The 19273-nt window shown below is 43.5% G+C and overlaps 1 protein-coding gene and 1 long non-coding RNA gene across 3 annotated transcripts; one reads left to right on the top strand and one right to left on the bottom strand.

The window, feature by feature from the left end:
- Nucleotides 1–1998: 1998 nt before the first annotated feature.
- Nucleotides 1999–13305, bottom strand: PRPH2 (peripherin 2). Its single transcript, XM_040553519.1, has 3 exons — nt 10868–13305; nt 7904–8150; nt 1999–2366 (listed from the first exon to the last, which is right to left on the bottom strand). Exons 1-3 carry the CDS (start codon nt 11446–11448, stop codon nt 2130–2132), a joined length of 1065 nt encoding a protein of 354 aa, XP_040409453.1. The 5' UTR covers nt 11449–13305; the 3' UTR covers nt 1999–2129.
- Nucleotides 13306–13666: 361 nt separating this feature from the next.
- On the top strand, nt 13667–19206 carry LOC121066800. 2 transcript variants are annotated; one of them, XR_005817962.1, is made up of 5 exons: nt 13667–13848; nt 14401–14484; nt 15245–15707; nt 15981–17469; nt 18747–19206. It is a non-coding gene; the product is annotated as an uncharacterized LOC121066800 (long non-coding RNA). The 2 variants fall into 2 exon arrangements; XR_005817961.1 differs by lacking the exon at nt 14401–14484.
- The last annotated feature ends 67 nt before the right edge of the window (nt 19207–19273 follow it).

Below are 19273 nucleotides of genomic sequence, written 5' to 3'. Positions count from 1 at the left end.
GTAATCCTTGTAATGCAGCCCTTATTCATCATGTACTTCTTCCAAAAAGCTCTTCTCAGATAAACGTGGCCACGCCATATGCCACTGAAAACCCTGTTCGTTTCTCGCGGGCCAGCTGAGCCGAGCAGCTGCCTATACAGGTTTCTTACCAAGAAAAAAGCATCTGCTCTGTTCTACCCAGTTCTGCTGTGCAGAGTTTCCCTCAGCAAAGCAATCGATGATAGGCTGTGGTGAATTGCAAGTTGGCTTTTTATGTTGGTGCCCTCGTTCTAGTTGCTCTTATGTGCACAAGGACAGATTTGACTTTGTTTTTTTTTCTTCCTTGTTGTAACTAAAAGTAAAAGTTTTGGTCAGCTTTAAAAATAATAAAAATAAAATAAATGGAAGGGAGCAATAAATACCTGCCAAAATTGAGCCTTGCATGCAGCCGGCCATTGAGATGCAGACCACGGCTTGATGTACAAACCCGTTCCTCCTACCTGTCCCACTGTGGACTGCTCTGCCCATCCTCAGAGTTACTTATCAGTTCAAGCAGAAGCCGGAGGAGCTGTGATTCTGCCGTGCTGCTGGGGCAAGTGCACATGTGATTGCAAATGAAAACTAACGAGCTGTGCAATAACGTGGCAGCTGCAAACGTGGCTTTGTTTGAAGACTGGCCACCGGCCAGGTGGACAGGACCTGCTGAGAAAACTCTCTCAGATACACCACAGGGAAGTAGAGGTTTTGCACAGCTGAGCGATAAATAAGTGTGGAGCATGGCTCTTAGCTGAGGGACAGAGATGTCAGGGCTGGTGGGGGTTTGCTCTCTCTGGTTTCTTTCCTCCTAGCTGAGCTTATCTGGCAGCTGCAGAAAGACACAAGCTGATGCTCTGTTCCTTTACTGGAGGCTGCACACCACAGCAAACCTTCCACGTTTTGTTGCAATGTTATGTATTAAAAAAGGTCCACCAACTACGACCAATGTTTGCAGAGATGCACCACGTGCAAAATGTACCTTTCCTTTGACTTAAAGATATAACAGTGGGTACCATGTCACTGATGAGGGAAAATAAATGTTGCAAAATTTGCACACTGGGGACTGATTTAAACTTACTTTTCCCTGGCCTCAAGGTTTGAGGCTTGGAGTACTTGTGGATGAATGGTATCCATTTGCTAGGACCCTGAAAAATACTTAAAGTTAGTTCTAAGTACCCTTTTTTTTTTTTTTTCTTATTTTAAAAGTAGTTGGGCTTGAATACCCTGGAGAAAGCTATGAGATTACATAGTTTTAAAAAACATCCAGAATAGCCATAGCAGGCACATGCTTATAGCATTGATTCCACCCACTACAAGAGGAATCTTCTAAGCTTCTGCTTGTTTGAGTACAAGATGAAGCATAAGACTGCAATACACTCATTCAGGATATACTGGCTGAAAAAAAAAAAAAAAAAAAAAAAAAAGAAAACCCATAAATCTTACCTTGGTGTTGTTTTTGTACTTGCTCTGTTTCATTAAGTTACAATTTTTGCGTAGTACATAAATTATCAGTATAAGTTTGCATTTTGTTCTATTATGTACATCTTAAGAATACAGCAGAAAATACCATTGCTTAGCACATTAACAAGAAATCACATTATGTGAGAGGTTTGTCAAAATACTATGTTATATACAATTCTGGAAATTGTTCTTCCTTTGACTGCTAACATGTTGTTCTCCAGAAAACCAAGCTGTTTGTCTTTAAAAGTTAAAGTACGTAGAGTACGATGATAAACCAACCTGAGGAAAAAATACTAACATTTCAAATTTCACTTTTAATTTCAAAACAAAATGGAATGGATCAGTGTGATGCCAGCAATTTTTTTATTTTTTGAAAACTAACCATTCCTGGTAAGGGAACATATGACTATTGCAAGTCCTAGTGGGGTCATTTTCCCCCAGAATTTATGAATATGGTGTACTCATAATGTGGATAAATGCATTATCCCAAGGTGCACTATGCTGTTTACTCCCATATTTAGATAATATATATAAAAAAAGCATGTGTAGCAATGTGTATTCTGATGGTTGATACACAGCTTTTAAAAAGTAGGTATTCACAGTCCTCAGTTTTTTTCATTCCTCTTTTATGAAAGTCCATGTCATTTAGGAGCTCAACTGACCGTTGTGATGGCTGGAGTCTTCCCAGCTTCTTCTCCTTCAGCCCCTTCAGCGCCTGCTTCCACCTGATTGAACTTACCGATCTTTTTCAAGCTCTCCAATGCAGATTTCAGAGTGTCCTTCAGGCTGTTCTCTAGAATCCACCCTTCACTTTCACACTCGGGGTCTTCAGGATTTGGGATACTTTCCAGAGAGGTGTGCAAAAGACGCAAGCCAACCATCACTGATGTCTGCACCATGCAAAGGAGAAGACAGAGACCGTCAGAAAAAGCTTCCTATCCCTGTCTGCCACCCTGCCTCCAGAGAGTGTTTTTAGTCAGTCTCTCGTCTTCTAACACCAATGAGAACAAGTGACCACTTACTGTTGTTAACAACCTCATAGGATTTGTTCTGTAAAGGGTGGATGATGCGTCTGTTATCCTATCCAAATTCCCAAGGAAGTGGTTACATCTGGTCTTCCAAAACTATAATAGCTTTAAAGAAGTTGGCATCCTTGTAATTGTTTACATGGTGGCACCTCTGAGAGCTGCCCTGGACCTGCAAGGTGCTGCTTGCTATTAGGCTTTTGAACTGGAGATGGAGGAAACTTGCAAACTGCCTCAGGTAGCTGAGAAGATTTGGAGTTGGGTATCAGGCACATAGTGTGGCCAACTGCAAAATTCACATCTGGCTTTTGGGCTCCTTTGAAACATGGGACTGCTCAAGCATGTGTTTCTGTGGACCGTTCGTTAGCTTTTTTACCCTGGTCATCCTGCCTATGTATGATCAGTGTCTCCAAACTCTAGGAAGACTAAAGCTACCACTGGCTACCCTCAACATTTTCAGATGTTTTTCTACCTTCACTCAAGGCCAGAAAGGGAAAATCATTGGTCAAACAAACCAAAAGGGAAAAACATTGGTCAAACAAACTTCATCAAATACTTCAGTATCCAAATGCAACTTCTCATCCTCTTTAACATAGGAAGACAGGACCCCTGACTCCTTGGTCTTCAGAAAAGGTTCTCATGGCCCTGAATCTGGAAATAGTCTCATTTTATTGTGGACCTACCTAATACAACAATGACTTTAACCAATTGAAGCACCACTCTATAAGGCCACAAGAAATGGTAAGTCATATCACACTAGTCTCAGGATTTAAAGTGTTTGACATCTTTCTTTCACTGAGACCCAGTTTTCCTTCTCACAGTCCTGGGACTAATATCCTTCATAGCAGTGGTTGTTGTGGGTAAAGATTAATATATTAACAGGTCTGGGCCTAAAAGATGATCTCTGTGTTGCTCTCTACCTGTGCTACCTCACTGTATGTCAGCAGTAGCTTTTTCTTGTGACTGACTTACTATGTCCCACTGTTTGACAGAAAAATTAGCTGTACTCTCAGGCTCTAAGTCACTAAATATGGTCTTGCTTTAAAGAAGAAGATGCTTGTGTTCAAGGCAGCAGATGATCTGCCCTTGGATGAGATTCTGTAGCATTTTCTCTCAGTTTAAGACTTCCTTTTCTTAAAAGTCCTACTCAGAAAGAGTTTTGAGTCCCCAGGTGTAAGAGGCTTGCTAAAAGCTGTATGAAATGCTCAGGCTCTCATTACCTCCTCTGACCTGAGGCTGTCGTCTCTGCCAGATGAGAAGAGGGTCCAGGAAATTGGAGACAACTATCTGGTAAATTAATCTCTTTCCCATATGATAGCACAGGGCCTTGAACCATCAGTTTTGCTGAAGTAATTTATGTTGTAAATTATTTATTTCAAACCTTCCATGCAGGCAGCTTTTCAATACTCCCATCTCTTTCAATTTGAAAATCCTGGCTAGGACACTTAGAGTTGCATACAATGCACAGATCACATTATCAGAGAAATTATGAACGACAGCTGGACTTGTCTGCTACCTCAAAATGCCTCAGCATGCTTCAGTTTTGTAGGGATACTTAGAGTTGACCTAAGTCTGTAGAAACATTTTGAGGGACCTTGATGGGCTTGAGAAATGGGCTGACAGGAACCTCACAAACTTCAACAAGGGGTTGTGCAAAGTCCTGTACCTGGGAAGGAAAAACCCTAGGCACCAGCACAGGCTGATGACCTGCCTTCTGGAAAGCTGCTCTGCAGAAAAGGACCTGGGGGTCCTGCTGGTCACCAAGTTGAACGTGAGTCAGCAATGTGCCCTTGTGGCAAGGAAGGCTAACATTTTCATGAGCTGCATTAGGCAAAGTGTTGCCAGCAGGCCGAGAGAAGTGATCCTTTCCGCTCCACTCAGCACTGGTGAGGCCACACCTGGAGTGCTGGGTTCAGTTTCTGGGCTCCCTAGTACAAGAGAGACATGGACACACCGGGGAGAGTCCAACATAGGGCCATGAAGATGACTGAAGGACTGGAGCACCCCTTCAATAATGTAAGCCAGAAAGAGCTGGGGCTTCTCAGCCTGGAGAAGAGAAGGCTCGGAGGGATCTCATCAACATACATAAATACCTGAAGGGAGGGTGCAAAGATGGAGCCAGACTCCTTTCAGTGTTGCCCAGTGCCGGGACAGGAGGCAATGGGCACAAAGTGGAGCACAGGAGGTGCCCCCTGAACATCAGGAAACACTACTTTAACATAAAGGTGGCTAAGCATGGGCACAGGTTGCCCAGAGAGGTTGTGGAGTCTTAATCTTTGGAGATGTTCAAAAGCCGCTTTGACATGGTCTTGGGCAACCTGCTCTAGGTGTCCCTACTTTAGCAAGGGGCTTGTACCAGATGGCCTCCAGAAGTCCTTGCCAAACTCAATCACTTTGTGTTGCTGTCAGTTGTAGACCTGTGTTTAATCCCAGTCCAGCAGAGAAGGGTCCCACAGCTAGCCCAGTCTTGCTCAGTGATGATTTACCCTGGCCAATGAACAAACCATCATGAAAACTCTTGTCATTTTACAGCAGCTTTAGAGTGGCAGGAAGAACAGGCCTGTGACATTTCTCCAGGGCTGGGAGGGCTCGCTATATCTGCATCTGGTGCATCCCCCTGCACCACAGCATGCTTAGCCTCTCAATCTATGCCAGCAGAACATACTCTGTTCTCCGGACTGGTCCCTTCTCCCCTGCTGCCTATGGGCAGGTTTTCAAGATTATTCTGTGCCTCTTCTGGCACTGAGTTCCCCTCTGGCACATGATGTGCAGTGCACATCCCACTCGTGCCCCATGCCTCTCCTGGGCTCCCAGCTGCCAGAGCTCAGTGCTGTGCTCCCTCTGTGGTGCCACGCATGAGATGAATTTGGCACCACATGTTTATACAGGTGAAGGCCCTGGCATGGCTGGGGACTGCTGCTTCCCTCCCACCCTTGATTTGAAAGGCTCTGTTCCAGCCCCCAGTTTTCTTTTCGCTGGCTGAGGCAGGTCGCAAAGATGGCCGGGCTTGCTCTGCTTGACCTTCTGCAACCAAGCCCATCTGTTTGCCAGGGTTTAGCCGGAGGCGGCTTAGCCAGGGCACCGTGTGATCTTTTTGTCACCCTCATGACTGATTGTCACTCCAGGGAAGCCTACAGCTTTGCTAGTAAAAGCAGTGTGCAGATAATAATATACTTCCAGAAAACACGACAGGCTGCATATATTTTGTTTTTCCAAATAGAAGTCCTAACAGTTCAAAACAGGTTTGTACAGACACTTGAGACCCCAAGTCGTTGCTGCAGAGACTTGGTGCCTGGAGGTAACGGCGGTGAGGAGAGTTCCCCGTGGGGCCTCAGCACCCCAGGCCCTGCCGGCAGAGCCCTCGCAGGCCCCATGGTGGTTTTGGCCACACAGGAGGTGCCAATGGCTCTGGCTTGCGCCAGTCCCAGAGGTGAAGTAACACAGGACACACTTTTGCATTTGAATTTTTCCATAATTTCTCAGCAAGCTAGCTAAAAGTGAAATACAGCATGTGGGGCCCACAGCCCCACTCCCACTGTGTTCCACCCTGGTGGGGCTGAAGCCTGACTTCACCAGGAGCCCAGGCCTCTGCTGCACTGCTACTCAGTAGAAAACTGTTTTCTACCCTGACTGCAATTTAAAGAAAGTGATTGTATTCCAAGGGAGGATAAATTGATGTCTGCTTCCTGCTTTGCTTCCTCCCTTCAAAGTTTCCCTTAAAAGCAGGGGGAGTTTAAGACCCAGATCTGGACCTGTTATTGTGGAATATTAGGCAAGCCATAAATATCCGTGAGGGCCAATTAATATAACCTGGGATTGTGAGTGCTTGTGAGATTTCTTTAAAGCATTGCCCTGAATGTCCTCTGATTACCTGAAAAAAATCTCACATTTTATTTCAAAAGAGATGAAGGAAATAGAGGAGAAGATCATATTTCTCATTACTTCACAGGCTGAAAACACTTCCAGGGTGTAATTTGAAAAGTTAGAAATAAAATGACGTATTTTTATTGCTGCTATTAATGTTAATGTATCGCTATCACTGCTCTCCCAGAAGGCAGCAGAGTTATGTTATGGGCTCCTACTCATGATTTTTCACAGCTGGCTTTAGTATTTCTGTGCAATTTTCCCCTGAGTTTTTGAATCCCCTTCTGATTTTCACATACAGCTGAAATTGCCTCTCCTCAAGGACTTGACATTTGAATCTGTGCTGAGATAGGCGCCACAGACATCTCTCTGTTTTCTGACCAGAACAACGGTGCTACAAGTAGGTGGGACATGTACCAGGTGTGCAGAGTAGTTATTTTTACAATAACACAACATGGAATAACTTTGTGATGGTTTTCTCTTCCCTTTCAGTTCATAGATTATTTGGGTAGATGTTTGTTTTTTAAAAAGCATGTTCCTCCCTGGGAGGAGTAGACCAGTGCTTGGAACAAAATGCAGTGCATCTTTTTCTATTTGTGTTTATCCAAATTTTGAGAAAAACAGCCAAATCATTTCAGATAGGTGATGCAGTTGGGCAGCAGCCGTTTCCAGTGTCAGAAGCAGCCTGCTTTGCTCTGCACCCTGCAGCAACCCTTCCTTTCTCTTCCCTTCCCTTCTGCCTCCCAGCCCTCACGCGCCAGCCCTCGTGCCCCTTCCATCCCACGCTCCTTTCGCATTAGCACTGATTAAACACCACAACAAGAAAATTGGCTGTCTCCTAAGGGCAGAGGGACATGTTTTTCTCACATCTAATGGACAGTATTTTAGCAGCAAAGCTTCACTTCAGGTTTTGGTGCCCTCATCTGCACTGGGCAGTATTTTCACCTGTTTACACATACACCACAGCTTCTGGAAGTACACTACAATAAAATTAATCTATCTGCTTTGCCTAAAACTTTTTTTTTTCTTTTTTTTTTTTTTTTCTTTTGGCCAAAACCATTAATGGAACTGATGGAGAACCTTAAATCAAATGCTGATCTGAAGCTGGACACTCTGCCTGTGTTATTTTTATCACTGCATAAAACACTTAATTCCACTTTCTGTCCCACAAATTGATGCCATCTCTTTCTGATGCACTGCTTTAAGTACTTTCTATTCCCTACTAGTGGGAACCCGGGTAGAAATAATGTACCTGGAGAGCTGAGCTCTCTGCACAGGGCACAAAGCTGGTCCTTTTATTCCCCTTGCTGTGGGGACGCTAAGCCCACTACCAGGCTTCCCATCTCCAGGCTGGGACCTTCCAGGCCTGCTGAAGATGTCCACTGCTGTGTGAGATTTCCCGGCCACAGAACAGTGGTGGGTGATTGATGTATTTTGTACAGATTTTTAGGTCAGAAGTAGACGTTGGAAAGGTCTGGCCAAGCCAGAGCTTTGCCAAAGCAGGGTGAGGGGGAGAGGGCACCGTGCCAACAGGTTACCTCGAAAAGCCAGACGAGGAGGACGACAGCACCCATGGAGCTCATCATGCTGCTGTAGTAGTGCAGGAGGGCTTCCCGGCAGCCGCGGCCCCAGAGGTTGAGCTCCTCCGTCTGGTAGTCATAGCTGTAGTGAGCCGAGTTGTTGGTGACCTGGTACTGGATGCAGGGCCTTGGGGAGCTGGGGTTGCAGCAGCTGAAGGGGACGCCATCAACCAGGTACCGTCCATCCACGTTGCTTTTGATTCGACTGTGTGCAGGCAAGGGCAGAAGGACATGTCAATGCACACACACACATAAAGACACACCACAGAGAACTTGAACAAGGAAGGGAGCAAATGAAACACAGGTTTTCCACAGTGTTTCCTAGCCACGCAACTTCTGCGCATCCCCTGTTTACAGAGTGGCATTCCTCCTGGGTGATTTTCCTCCCTAAAGCCCTTTTCCATGTCAAGGTTGCTCTGAATTTATAGGTAACTCTTCTTTATGGACACAAGCCCTCTTGAGTGACTTTCTCAAAGAATGTAATTTTTAAGAAAAGTAGAGAGAAAGTTAATGAAAGGCAGTCAGAAAAGAGTGATTGATCACTGCATAGCTAGGGTGGAAGGACTGCTGGAGGTGACCTGACTCACAACAGCCTTAGGACCCACTATATCCTGCTAAATCATTGATCCAGCAAATCTAGTATCTTCTCTTCAGTGACAATAGCTCCAGGAAGGGGCTATGCATTTATTCTTGGCTTGGGAAGGTATCCGGTATTTAAAACATGAAATGTGTTTCAGCAACAAGATGTTCAGAAATTCCTGAAGTCCTTGCAGGAGCTTTCTGACTATAATTCATTTGAGACCATGGTTGCTCTCAATAAATAGCCATTTAATCTGGTGCCTTATCAAGATGTTTAGACATGAGATATTTAGAATGCAAGTAGTCCCACTGGGGCTACAGAAGAAAACTATAATAAGAGCACTGTAACTCTAATAAATACCATCTTACTTAGAAAGTGGTACAGAATGGAGAGGCCTGGTGATTTAGAAAGGAAAAAAAAATAAAATCTGAGAGTCACTTGTAGCTTTTAATAACAATATTTTAAATTTGTGTTTTACAGAGAGATGATGACAAAAGCCCGGTGAGGCAAAATTCCACTTTGCAATCAGCGCCTAAGTACGTCTAAACACTAAATGCGGTTCATTCCCATTGATGTGTAAATGCTCCACGAGATTCGGAGAGATTGGATCAGACTTTAATTCTACAAATAATCTAAAAATTGCATTGCAGAGGATGGACTCCCACCTTCCCTGGAATTAAGGAGAACTTTGTTACTGACTTGACAGGGGCCAGAATATCCCACCAGGAATAAGAGCGGAGTTTGTGCCTCACCATGTAGCTCAAACCTTGAATTCACTCATTAACATCCATCTGTGAAATTTTAATGCCCTATTTCCTGTTTCAGCAGCACAAAGAAATTGCTGTGAGCCCTCAGTCCCAAATAAGACATCATTTATTAAGGACAATATAACCTTGTTTTCCCTCTGTGCTTTGTCCTTCCACTGCTGCTGGATTAAGTTATAGCTCTCAAATCTCCATATAATGCTGGCAAGGTGAACTTATTATGTTTTCAAGTAGGTATGCCCACAGGCATACCTTCACAGCACAAATACTCCCTTATTAAATGGTGAATGTATCTGTTATAACCCTGCAGTGCAATAGGTTAACCCTGTAAGAGTTCTCACTATACTGTCCTGGTTGAGAATTGTAAAAATCAGCAGACCACCAACTAGTTGAAACAATATGCAGAGAGAGAGGCACACAAATGAAGTAGCATTTACACAGCCGAGCGGGGATCTCATGAGATGCACAAAGCTTTTTTCAAGAGTACTTCAGACTTTTTTAACATACGCAGTATATTTAAAAAGCAGATGGCTCCTAGTTTACAAGCCCCTCTGTGTAACCATCCAGTACCAACCTAACGAGTGACATTCCCAAAGAAATCAGAATAACAGTCTCTTCCTCTAGAGCTTAAGTTATTAAAAGATTGTGGCTATTTATGCTCAGCATTCATTTTTTCATTTCAAAAGTTCATTTGTTCTCATGTTTATTTTTTTACTTGTGCTTACTGTGCCTAACCTCATTTTAAGATTAATACCTCTTTACACCGACAATAGAGCCATTAAGGTGTTTCTGGTCAACAGTCAGTTCTGGTTTGCATAGAGGAAGCTAGTGAAGTTTTCATATGAGGTTTAAAAAATTAAGCATGAGTCTAGATTTTGAACTTTTTTTCACATGTTTAAGAACATACAATGCACCTGACTGTGAGACAGTATATAAAGCTGGGAACATCGATGGATGCTGACAGACACAAATTGTCACAGCGGTGAAGCAGTCCACTGAGTAAATTTAATAATGGAATTCTAAATCATAAGGATTGAAAACGCGCGAGTTATTGGTAAAGCATTGCTGTTTCTGCTTGTTTTCATGAGATTACTTACCAATATCTAAATTGGAGTTTTAGAACCTGTGTCAATCGTGTCTGCCCAGTGGCCTCTGCATGGGAACTTAGGTCCTGTGGAAATCTGCTTTAAGTACAGCGAGGTTCTAATACTTTGCTGTTCACCACATGCTTGATTTTGGAAGTAGGAATGTGTGGCTTGGTGTAATGAGTTTATAAAGAGGTAAAAGATAGGAAGAAATATGTTTTTTAAGTCTGTTTACATTGCACCATGTAAGAGTGGGAATCACATTTTACTGCTTTGCATTTTACATTCTGGATAATGTTAGAGGAATCTGGCAGAGGAAAAAGTAATCTAGCTGAGCATTTGGCATCTCTATTAAAGCAAGGGCAGAGAAAAAAAGAAAAGCATTTTATACAAGAAAACCCTGCAGTCAGCATCTGTTGTGATGTATGTTTCTTTAGCTTAATGCTGACCAAATCTTGATGCTATGCAATACAAACCCCACTAAGTGACTTACTCTTTCACTTCCTTGGAGCTGAAGTCCAGGTATCTGTTGCTGATCCACTGAATTTCAAACCAATCTTTGAAGCCATTGTTTCCACAGCATTTGAACTCAATTTGGAGCATGTCGATTGTCTTCTTCATGAAGCATCTTCCGGGGGTGTCTGTGTCCCGGTAGAACTTCATGCCGTTCTTCAGCCCCTGAGCCAGCGTGCTCTCCAGAGAGCCCCGCATGAGAAAGCAAATCAGAGCGACGAAGAAAATGAGTATGTTGAAGAGGAAACATAGTGCCAAGTAAGGTTTCAGCAAAGGTTTCCACTTGGCAAATTTAGTGGGATCCAGAGAGTCGTAACAAATTTTGCCAGCAAAACCATTGAAGGCGCAGGATAGTATACCCATCAATATCAAAGAATTGGGCACAAAATGGCTTTCAGAATTGTCCATCACTTCGCTTCGCTTCCGGAGCTCAATTTTGAGGAACAACCCCATGCTAAAAACAATGATTCCAGCAAACACTGAAAACCAGTTCATGAGCCATAGTCCCTGGGCTAGTTTTACCCGTTTCTTCTGGTTGAATTTGACTTTCAGCAGTGCCATCTTCACAATACGTGTGGTGTTGAAAGGTTTCGCAGCCTGAACCCCTCTTCTCCGTGTAAGTGATTCGAGGAAGAACCATTCAGGCGTTTAGAAAGGCTCCGACCGGCACAGCCTGAAGCGAGATGCTGCACGGCCCCTCCATCTTGAGCTCCCCGTGCGTGGGTTCAAGCAAGCAAATACTCAAAGATCCAAATTAACAATTTCTCATTAGTAAGAATAATGGGCAATTAGCGCCTACAACTATTTCTGGTGGTTCCTTCCAAGCAAAGGAGAAACAGTCTCAAGGTTTCAAATGATTTGATCTGGATCTGCACGACGTCATTCTAATACCTTTAATCATTTGATCCAATTTGGAGAAATGTCTGTCAACAGATGAGTGGAAATAATCCCTCATTTTACTATTTAGTAGATTTGGGCTTTCTTATGATAGGCTGCTTGGCAGAATGTGAAAACCCAGCGATATAAAAAGATCCTTGTTAACAGAAGAACATGGATGGTTTGAGGGAAAGGGAAGAGGGCTCTGAGATAAAAAAAAAAAGCTCTTCGAATACATAAATACACTTCCTCTGCATGACCCTGATTTATTCGTACCTACAGCCAGAAACACCTTTTCTGTCCTCATCCTCCCCTGTTTACCCGAGACGACATCCCATGGCTTATGCATTCTGGAAGCAGCTAAGCATGTCGTTTACAGTGACCTAAAAAACCCAAGCATGGCATTTTCTATTTACTTTCAGGCTTTGTACAGCCTCCGGACCTTGACAGGAGGGAAAGCGAGAGGAAAAGTTCAGAGAAACTCAATAAATAACACACACACGCGTGCTTGGAAAAGCTCTGCGGTGAAGAAAAATGAACTTAAACAAAGGAAAATCTGATCCCACTGGGCTGGAGCCAGCGCAGGGAGGGAGAAAGGTGTAGCCCCAGGGTGGGGTTGGAGCCCGTGCCCTGGCTGCCCTGGGGAAGGTGGTGACACCCGCTGCCAGCGTGGGGCCTGCCCGGCAGGAAAGTGAGTGGAAAAGTAAAACACAGTGCTCTGAAAACAATGCTTTTGTAGAACTGCTGCTGCCTGATACCACGGATGCTGCTTGGTTATTGCTTGAGATCCTGGGATACCAGAGGTTTCTCGAGCAATGATGAAAGATGTCAAGCCGCCATGTTTTCCTGTGCTAAGTAAATAGCAGGTCTTAGTGATGGCCCTCCCCTGGTCTGTCTGGACCTGGAGAGCAGCTAGTAACTGGGATTTTCTTAAAGCAGGTTGGTTGTGTCACTGCTGCCCTCACAAGTGAGCGTGCAAGGGGAAAGGAGGGAGGAAACTGCATTGGGGCTGTTCTCTCTGCTTGCTAAGAGGTGGATGAAAAGGGCTGCTTCTTGGGAGAGTCTCTTAAATACTTTTGTGCAGTAAGCAATAGCACTGAAATAACCTCTCTCCTGGTTTCTTTTATCCTACCCATGCAGTGCACTTTGCTACATTTCACTGACATCTCCGGGGCTCAGCTGGGGAATACAAGGTAGTTTGGAGGGTGTATTTTTCTGACAGCCTGAAGTCAATTTGACATAAATGAACCTGATTTTTTTCCCTTTCTTTTCAGTGATGACAGAGTGAAACTTTGGTAAGTGAAAAAAAAAATCAAGACTATGAATCAGAGGGATATACAGTGAAACATGTTCTGCTCTGCAATTAACAGGACAAGAAATAGTAAAACTGCCCACAGCAGATGTAAGCCTGGTGCCACTCTGGGTACTGAGAAGTTTGTATTCAGGGACATGGATAAGTCTCAACACCTGCTACCTTAATAATTTAACATTCAGATGCCCACAGTAAATCTGATGAATCGAAGTTATGTAACTGAATTGTGTGCACTATGGTGTTTCCTGTTACCTCAGGAAAAGAGGTAGTGAAACAGAATGTGTAGCATAAGCTTCGGGGCTCATTGGGGCCTCCAAATCTACCGCCTTACTCTTCTCCTTAATGAAGGTATCAGGAGAGGTCCTGATAAACCACCCATAAATGGTTAACACTTTCTGGGGGATGATCCCTGAATCACCTGATGCCCAGGAAGGTGATTCACAATTAGGCCTCTGAGACTTCAGGTGACTCCTTTAAAGTCATCACTTTGAGTAATGAGCACAATTGAAGCAACCCAGATTTGGATAGTTGCTGTGTTTATTTAAGTAGTTTCAATGGGTCTATACAACTTGGTGTAGTAAAAGCTACTCACTTATCAAATTGAGTTACCATACTGACAAGTTTTAAAGAGGATTACTGATGGTAATTCATGTGCTTTTGCTTAAAAAAAAAAAAAAAAAAAAATTAAGTCAGTGCTTAAAAAAATGGAGAGTTGATGTTTCCAGCTCATCCCAGACAGAGGTGGCAAACCCTGTGTGACCTTCAGCAAACTGGTGAGCTGAGGGGTGTCTCCAGCACAGTAACATAGGGAAGAGGAAGGTTAAGGGGGATCATAAAAAAAGTGGTTCGGGGTGTGGACAGCATGGCAAAGAAAGATGTTTTTGCCTGTAATCTGCTCTTGTAAATATTTATCTTGGCTGGGACTGGCCTTTAAATGGGTAAATTTACTACCTCCTTGTATTTCAAATAGAAAATCTTGAAACTGATCCACAGAAGACAAAGGCTAATTGCAGTAAGGATGGTAGAGTTAATGGTCTCCTCAGAGGTTGCATATTAAACTCAAATATATAATTCATATGCTGTTCCAGAGAAAAAACAATGTTAAAATAAAATATTCAAATGATTATCGATCTGCTAGGACTCCCTGTGGAAGTGTTCAAATTCAAAATATTGTTTCAGAATTGTAATATCTACTGATAACAATGTAATACTGATATTTTTCTAAAAAAGCTAACCTAAATATAACCAACATTACCGGTTAATGTCGAGGGAGAGGAAAAAGGTATCTTTAATACAAATGATTCAATCTGGTATTTGCTATGCAGTCTGCTGCCCAGCCCTGGACCTACCATGCTCCTTACCAAGTCTTCACGAATGTGAAATATAAAAGGCAAATTCCCTTTATACAGGTATACCCTACATGCCTAAATTATGAAAGTGCTTTTAGTTGGTAATAAAAATCATTTCCTGGCCTAATCTGCTGCTTTCATGCTGCTCTATGATATGAAACAGTTGGCTTTCTTATTTCTTGGTGGTTGTTTTTTTTTTTTTTTCTTTCTTCCTTTAGAAGTGGTTAGGTGTCACTGCAAGGATGAAGGTGCCTGTTTTAACTGCCGCAGGGGTTGTTGTGCGGAGCTAAGAAATTTGTTTCCGTGCTGTTGTTCATGGATTTGTTTGGGATAATAACCATGTGGTGTGTACAGGGACGGTCCTAAGGCACAACGCGATGAAATGGCTGTGCCACAGTATATGGATCACAGGAGGAGGAACGTCTGATTTGTGACTTGTCCCTCCTGCGTACACCAGTAACTGGGTGGGCTGCCCTGTTTGCGGCACGTGAAGTGCCTGCTCGTCCTGAGGCTGGGAACGGAGGCAAGTGGCTAAATCCAGTGCTTGGGCTGTTGTGTGTCCCGGGAAAGGCGAGGAGGGGCACCGACCCCTGTGGTTCCCCAACATCGCTGGGGCATACGCTGGGGTCTTCAGCATGGTTTTGCTCTGGGCAGCTCCCAGCACTTCACCCATCCTTTATCCACAGTGTGCTCAGAAAACACAGTCTGTTCTTGGACCACGAGATGCTCACTGTGAGTATTTATTTGTATTATTGTGATGTCTAGGGTGTACTGCTCACTGCTGAAAAAATAACTTATAAATCAACGTCTGTACTTGCAGAAACTGGGAAGAAATATGTTGGGAATTTAAAGAAGCTTCCAAAAGGATCACAATAGCCATTATTACAGGGAAACAGCAAAACAGATGAAACCTGAACTCAGATAAATTAGATCATGTTGTGAAAAGAAACGCTGAAATTCCACAAGTAGCACAGGCTTTTCTTGCTGTTTGTATCTTTCCTTGCGTATGATGAAATTGGCTTTTTGGAACAGTGCAGCATATGAGCTCTCTTGTGCGGCTGTCTGATCTGCAACAAGAAGGCTGCACAGAAAAAAAGCCTCAGTCACAAGTGGGGAGAGCCTGATGGAAAGTAGGAGACAAGAGGGGAGAGCTGAGCAGCAAAAGGATGATACAGAAGGGAGGGAAAGACGTGAACTTGTCTGCAGGCAGCTCTCAAATCCAGCAAGTTTGCCCTCAGATCCCACTCCCACGTGCTGGGAGAAATCCGCTTGGAAAGACAGAGGTAGGTGGATATGGAGGGGCCTGGGGTTCAGTATGTTCGGTGTAAAGAATTCAGGAATTGTTTAGCGGAAAGCTTTTGAAGTATTTTGTAGCACCTGAAGCTTTTCCAAGTAAAGGCACTGATACTGGATCCTTGTCTATATATAATTATTCCCCAAATAGTGAAAACATATACATTTAAATCAATTAAAAACAGTATAAATCTAAGCTTTCAAATATATGGGTAAAAGTATGTAAGAAATTGTCTTGTGTACTTCTTACCTGTTTTTTTCAGGCAACAGTTCTGCTAGAGCCCACACACCACAATCCATCTAAATGAAACAGGGCTGGATAAAGAGAAAATGCCAATAGCTTCCCTTGTGTTCCTGCTATTCAGAGAGCCACGTGCAGGCAGGCAAGGGGGGCGGCCTCTTTCAGGGTGTGACGGCTAGGTGAAATGCTGGCCACACTGGAACCAACAGCAGAACTCTTGGCTGCTTTTCTGGGATTAAGTTTTCTCACCACTCAACCCAAAACATCAACAAATACCAACACTCAAAGATCTGCGTAGTGCTGAAGAACTCTTTTTGAGTAAAACTATTTTGTTCACAGACACATGAGCTGTAAAAAGCTGAGTTAGATTGCTGCTAACAAAGTTACTTTTATCTGCAGGTTTCTGTAAGGTCACCAGCTAGAGCAAGGCAATACAACCAGTTTGTTCTTTGAAATGTTTTAAGAGTTAGCGCTCATGACTCTGGAAAACTGTTCCACACCTCAGTGCTCTGTATGGTTCAGAAGCTTTCTGCCTTTCTGCCAATTAGTTCAGGGCCAATTTTCACCCAGTTTTATTGTGCCGGTGTTCCTGTTATCCTCATGATGTAGTCACACCATGCAGGTGTTTGTTTTTCAGCTGTTGAAGCCTAGCAGAAGTTGTTGCTGTTATTACTATAGGTGATGTACTTCTAATGAAGGTCCTTGTTTATTCTGGTGGTGATGAAACAAACCAGGGCTGAAGACCTTGAGGAGACTTCATTCACTCCGGTCTCGTGTTATGCTGGTTACGTGACTATGGTGCAGCTCCCCCACCACCCGTAGCACGAACGTGAGCCTGAATTCGCCAGCTGGCCACTCAGCCGTGAAACTGCTCTGTACAACCCAGGGCTGAGCAAAGCCTCCTTAACACGATAACCTCGGGAGGAGGAGATTCTTGCAAGCCCTCTCTAGCAGGTCAGAGGTAAAGCAATCCCAGCTCCTGGCCTACAGGAGGCTGGCGGGCAATTTTCTTCATGTCAGCATTGCTCATTGTACCGAGGGAAGAAAGGGAACGTGCCGCCCTCCTCCGCCAAGCTGCGATTAGCAGAGGCACAAAGCAGCTCTGACCAGGCTGGCATTGTGTCTCCTTGACCCAGGAGAACGGAGACAGCCTGGCACACCTCCTGGGACCTGCTGCTGCACGAACCCTGCCTCTGATTGCTCTCAAGTGGAAGCTTCAGAAGGACAGCGTGGTAGCCAAGTCGCTTGCCCAAACAGCTCAGGATACCTTGTGACACTCTTACTCTCTTTGAGGTTTGCTCGAATGTGATGCACGAGCTGCTCTGTCATCAGCTCATCTAGAGACAAGATGGCAGGCAATTCCTGACTTGCTACACCCAGGCGCTCTCAGTGAACCTATTTCATCACATGTGCTCAAGAAGTGTTCTGACCTCTTGAATGAAGTGCTTCAGGCTTACCTGCTGGCACCAAGGCATTTTTCCTGATGCCCTTGTTGGCAGTTGAGGCAAAAGGTAAACAAATACAATCAAGCTGCAAGTCTTGTGAACCAGGCTCTTAGTCTTACAGTGCTCAGTGTTTTGTCATTAAGTGGTTCCCGTGAAATAGTCTACACAACCCTATAGTCTAGTGCTGCTGAAGTATCCCCGGTGTCTTATTTCCAGAAATGTACACTGAATACATCACTGAAAGATTTTTTTTTTTCCATCTTAGAGGAAAAAATTAGTTTAGTAACAGCTGGGAAATTTTAAAGATGATTATTAAATATATAACTATCTGGTGAAACATTTTCGTATGTATTTACTTCTACCATGTTTTTAAATAACTTTGTGAAGAAAATAAAAGTGAATGAGTACGCAATTCTCAATACATCTGAGTTACCACTTCACGCTAAATTTGACTGGAAAATGGATTTCTCCTCAAGTAGCTAACTGTACTTTTGGAACTTCTGCTGCCGTTCCTCTCTCACTCGTGCCGCACTTGCTAGTCCTCCTTCTGCTTCCTGGTGAGGCTTGCAGAAGGCTGGCCATTACCGCACAGGTGAGTAACACCAGAGCTGCCTGCACTCCTGCTGTCAGCATGAAGCGTTCCTTCTGGGACACACGGACAACAACCTGCCAGTGCCTGTGCTGTCTGTGATTTCCTCCTACACAGGGATTGCTACAAGTGGTGTTGTTAAAATAACTCAGTGGATAGCAATGCATAGGTGCTTCTGTTCCTTCCATAAAAAAGATTTGGAAATGTTGCAATTTCTGTACTGATACAGCCTATGAATACACTAGCAAAAAATTTCTAGTGCTTGCATTCATATCCTGCAGTATTAATGTAACACTTTAGTTTCTAGAGTTTAAATTTCTCCTAGAATGATTCTGTATTAGGGAATGAACTTTTTTTTTTTTAAAGTGCATGGAAATGTGCAATTACCTGTGTATATATTAAATAGCTTCATAAATGCATGTAAAAAATTGGCTGACCATTCTCACACACTTGTTCTGAAATTGGATTTTCTTGACTCGTGTCATGCTAGAGAAAATGATTCATTTACCTATTTTATATTACAAAAGTAACGCTAAACTTCTTAAGGGAAAGTAATTGCCCAGAACATCTTCAGCAATTCGCTCTAGAGTTATATTTCTGAAGGGTACTATCTAATAATTTCAGTTTGACAAAAGTACTTTGAGAAGAGGAATGTGTGAGAACTCAGATCTCAATAACTGACCTTTGAAAAAGGAGTTTTTGGACCCAAGTTTAAGTCTAAATTCTGTGTTTTTAACTTGTTCTGTTTTTTCAGACACCACCATGAACTAAGGAGGGACAGCTCACGCAGCTACATGTTTACAAGCCAGTTTGTGAAGTCTCTGAGAAGCGCACGCCCCCGATACCTGCTGCAGCCCAGCAGCAGTACCCACGCGTCCAGCTGAGCCCGTGTCTGGCAGCGCAGGACGTGAACGCAATGCTTACACAGCCTCTGCCCAGCAGAACAAAGGCATCTCTGTGATTTTTACAGGCCCAACAGTTTGCTACTGCTAGACTAGAGGATGCTGAAGGGATTGATTTGTCACTACTAGGACGCGTGGGGAAGAAATATTAACTACACATTCAGGCTCTGTACTTAATTTCAACACATCCATCTAATTTAAGAGACTCCATCTAGTTTAAGAGACTTCATCTAATCATATCCCTTTGACACCAGACGTTAACAGCTCCCTACATTAAGGCATGACTAAGGGTGTTTTCTTTAAATCAATTTATGATGTTGTCAATGCAGAGAAAAATCACCAGGGAAGAAACAACTCCATCCAAAACAGAATATATTTG

Source organism: Cygnus olor, chromosome 3, assembly GCF_009769625.2.
Source record: "Cygnus olor isolate bCygOlo1 chromosome 3, bCygOlo1.pri.v2, whole genome shotgun sequence".
NCBI lineage: Eukaryota > Metazoa > Chordata > Aves > Anseriformes > Anatidae > Cygnus > Cygnus olor.
The sequence above is the reverse complement of the archived record's forward strand: the minus strand, read 5'-3'. Positions and strand labels throughout refer to the sequence as shown.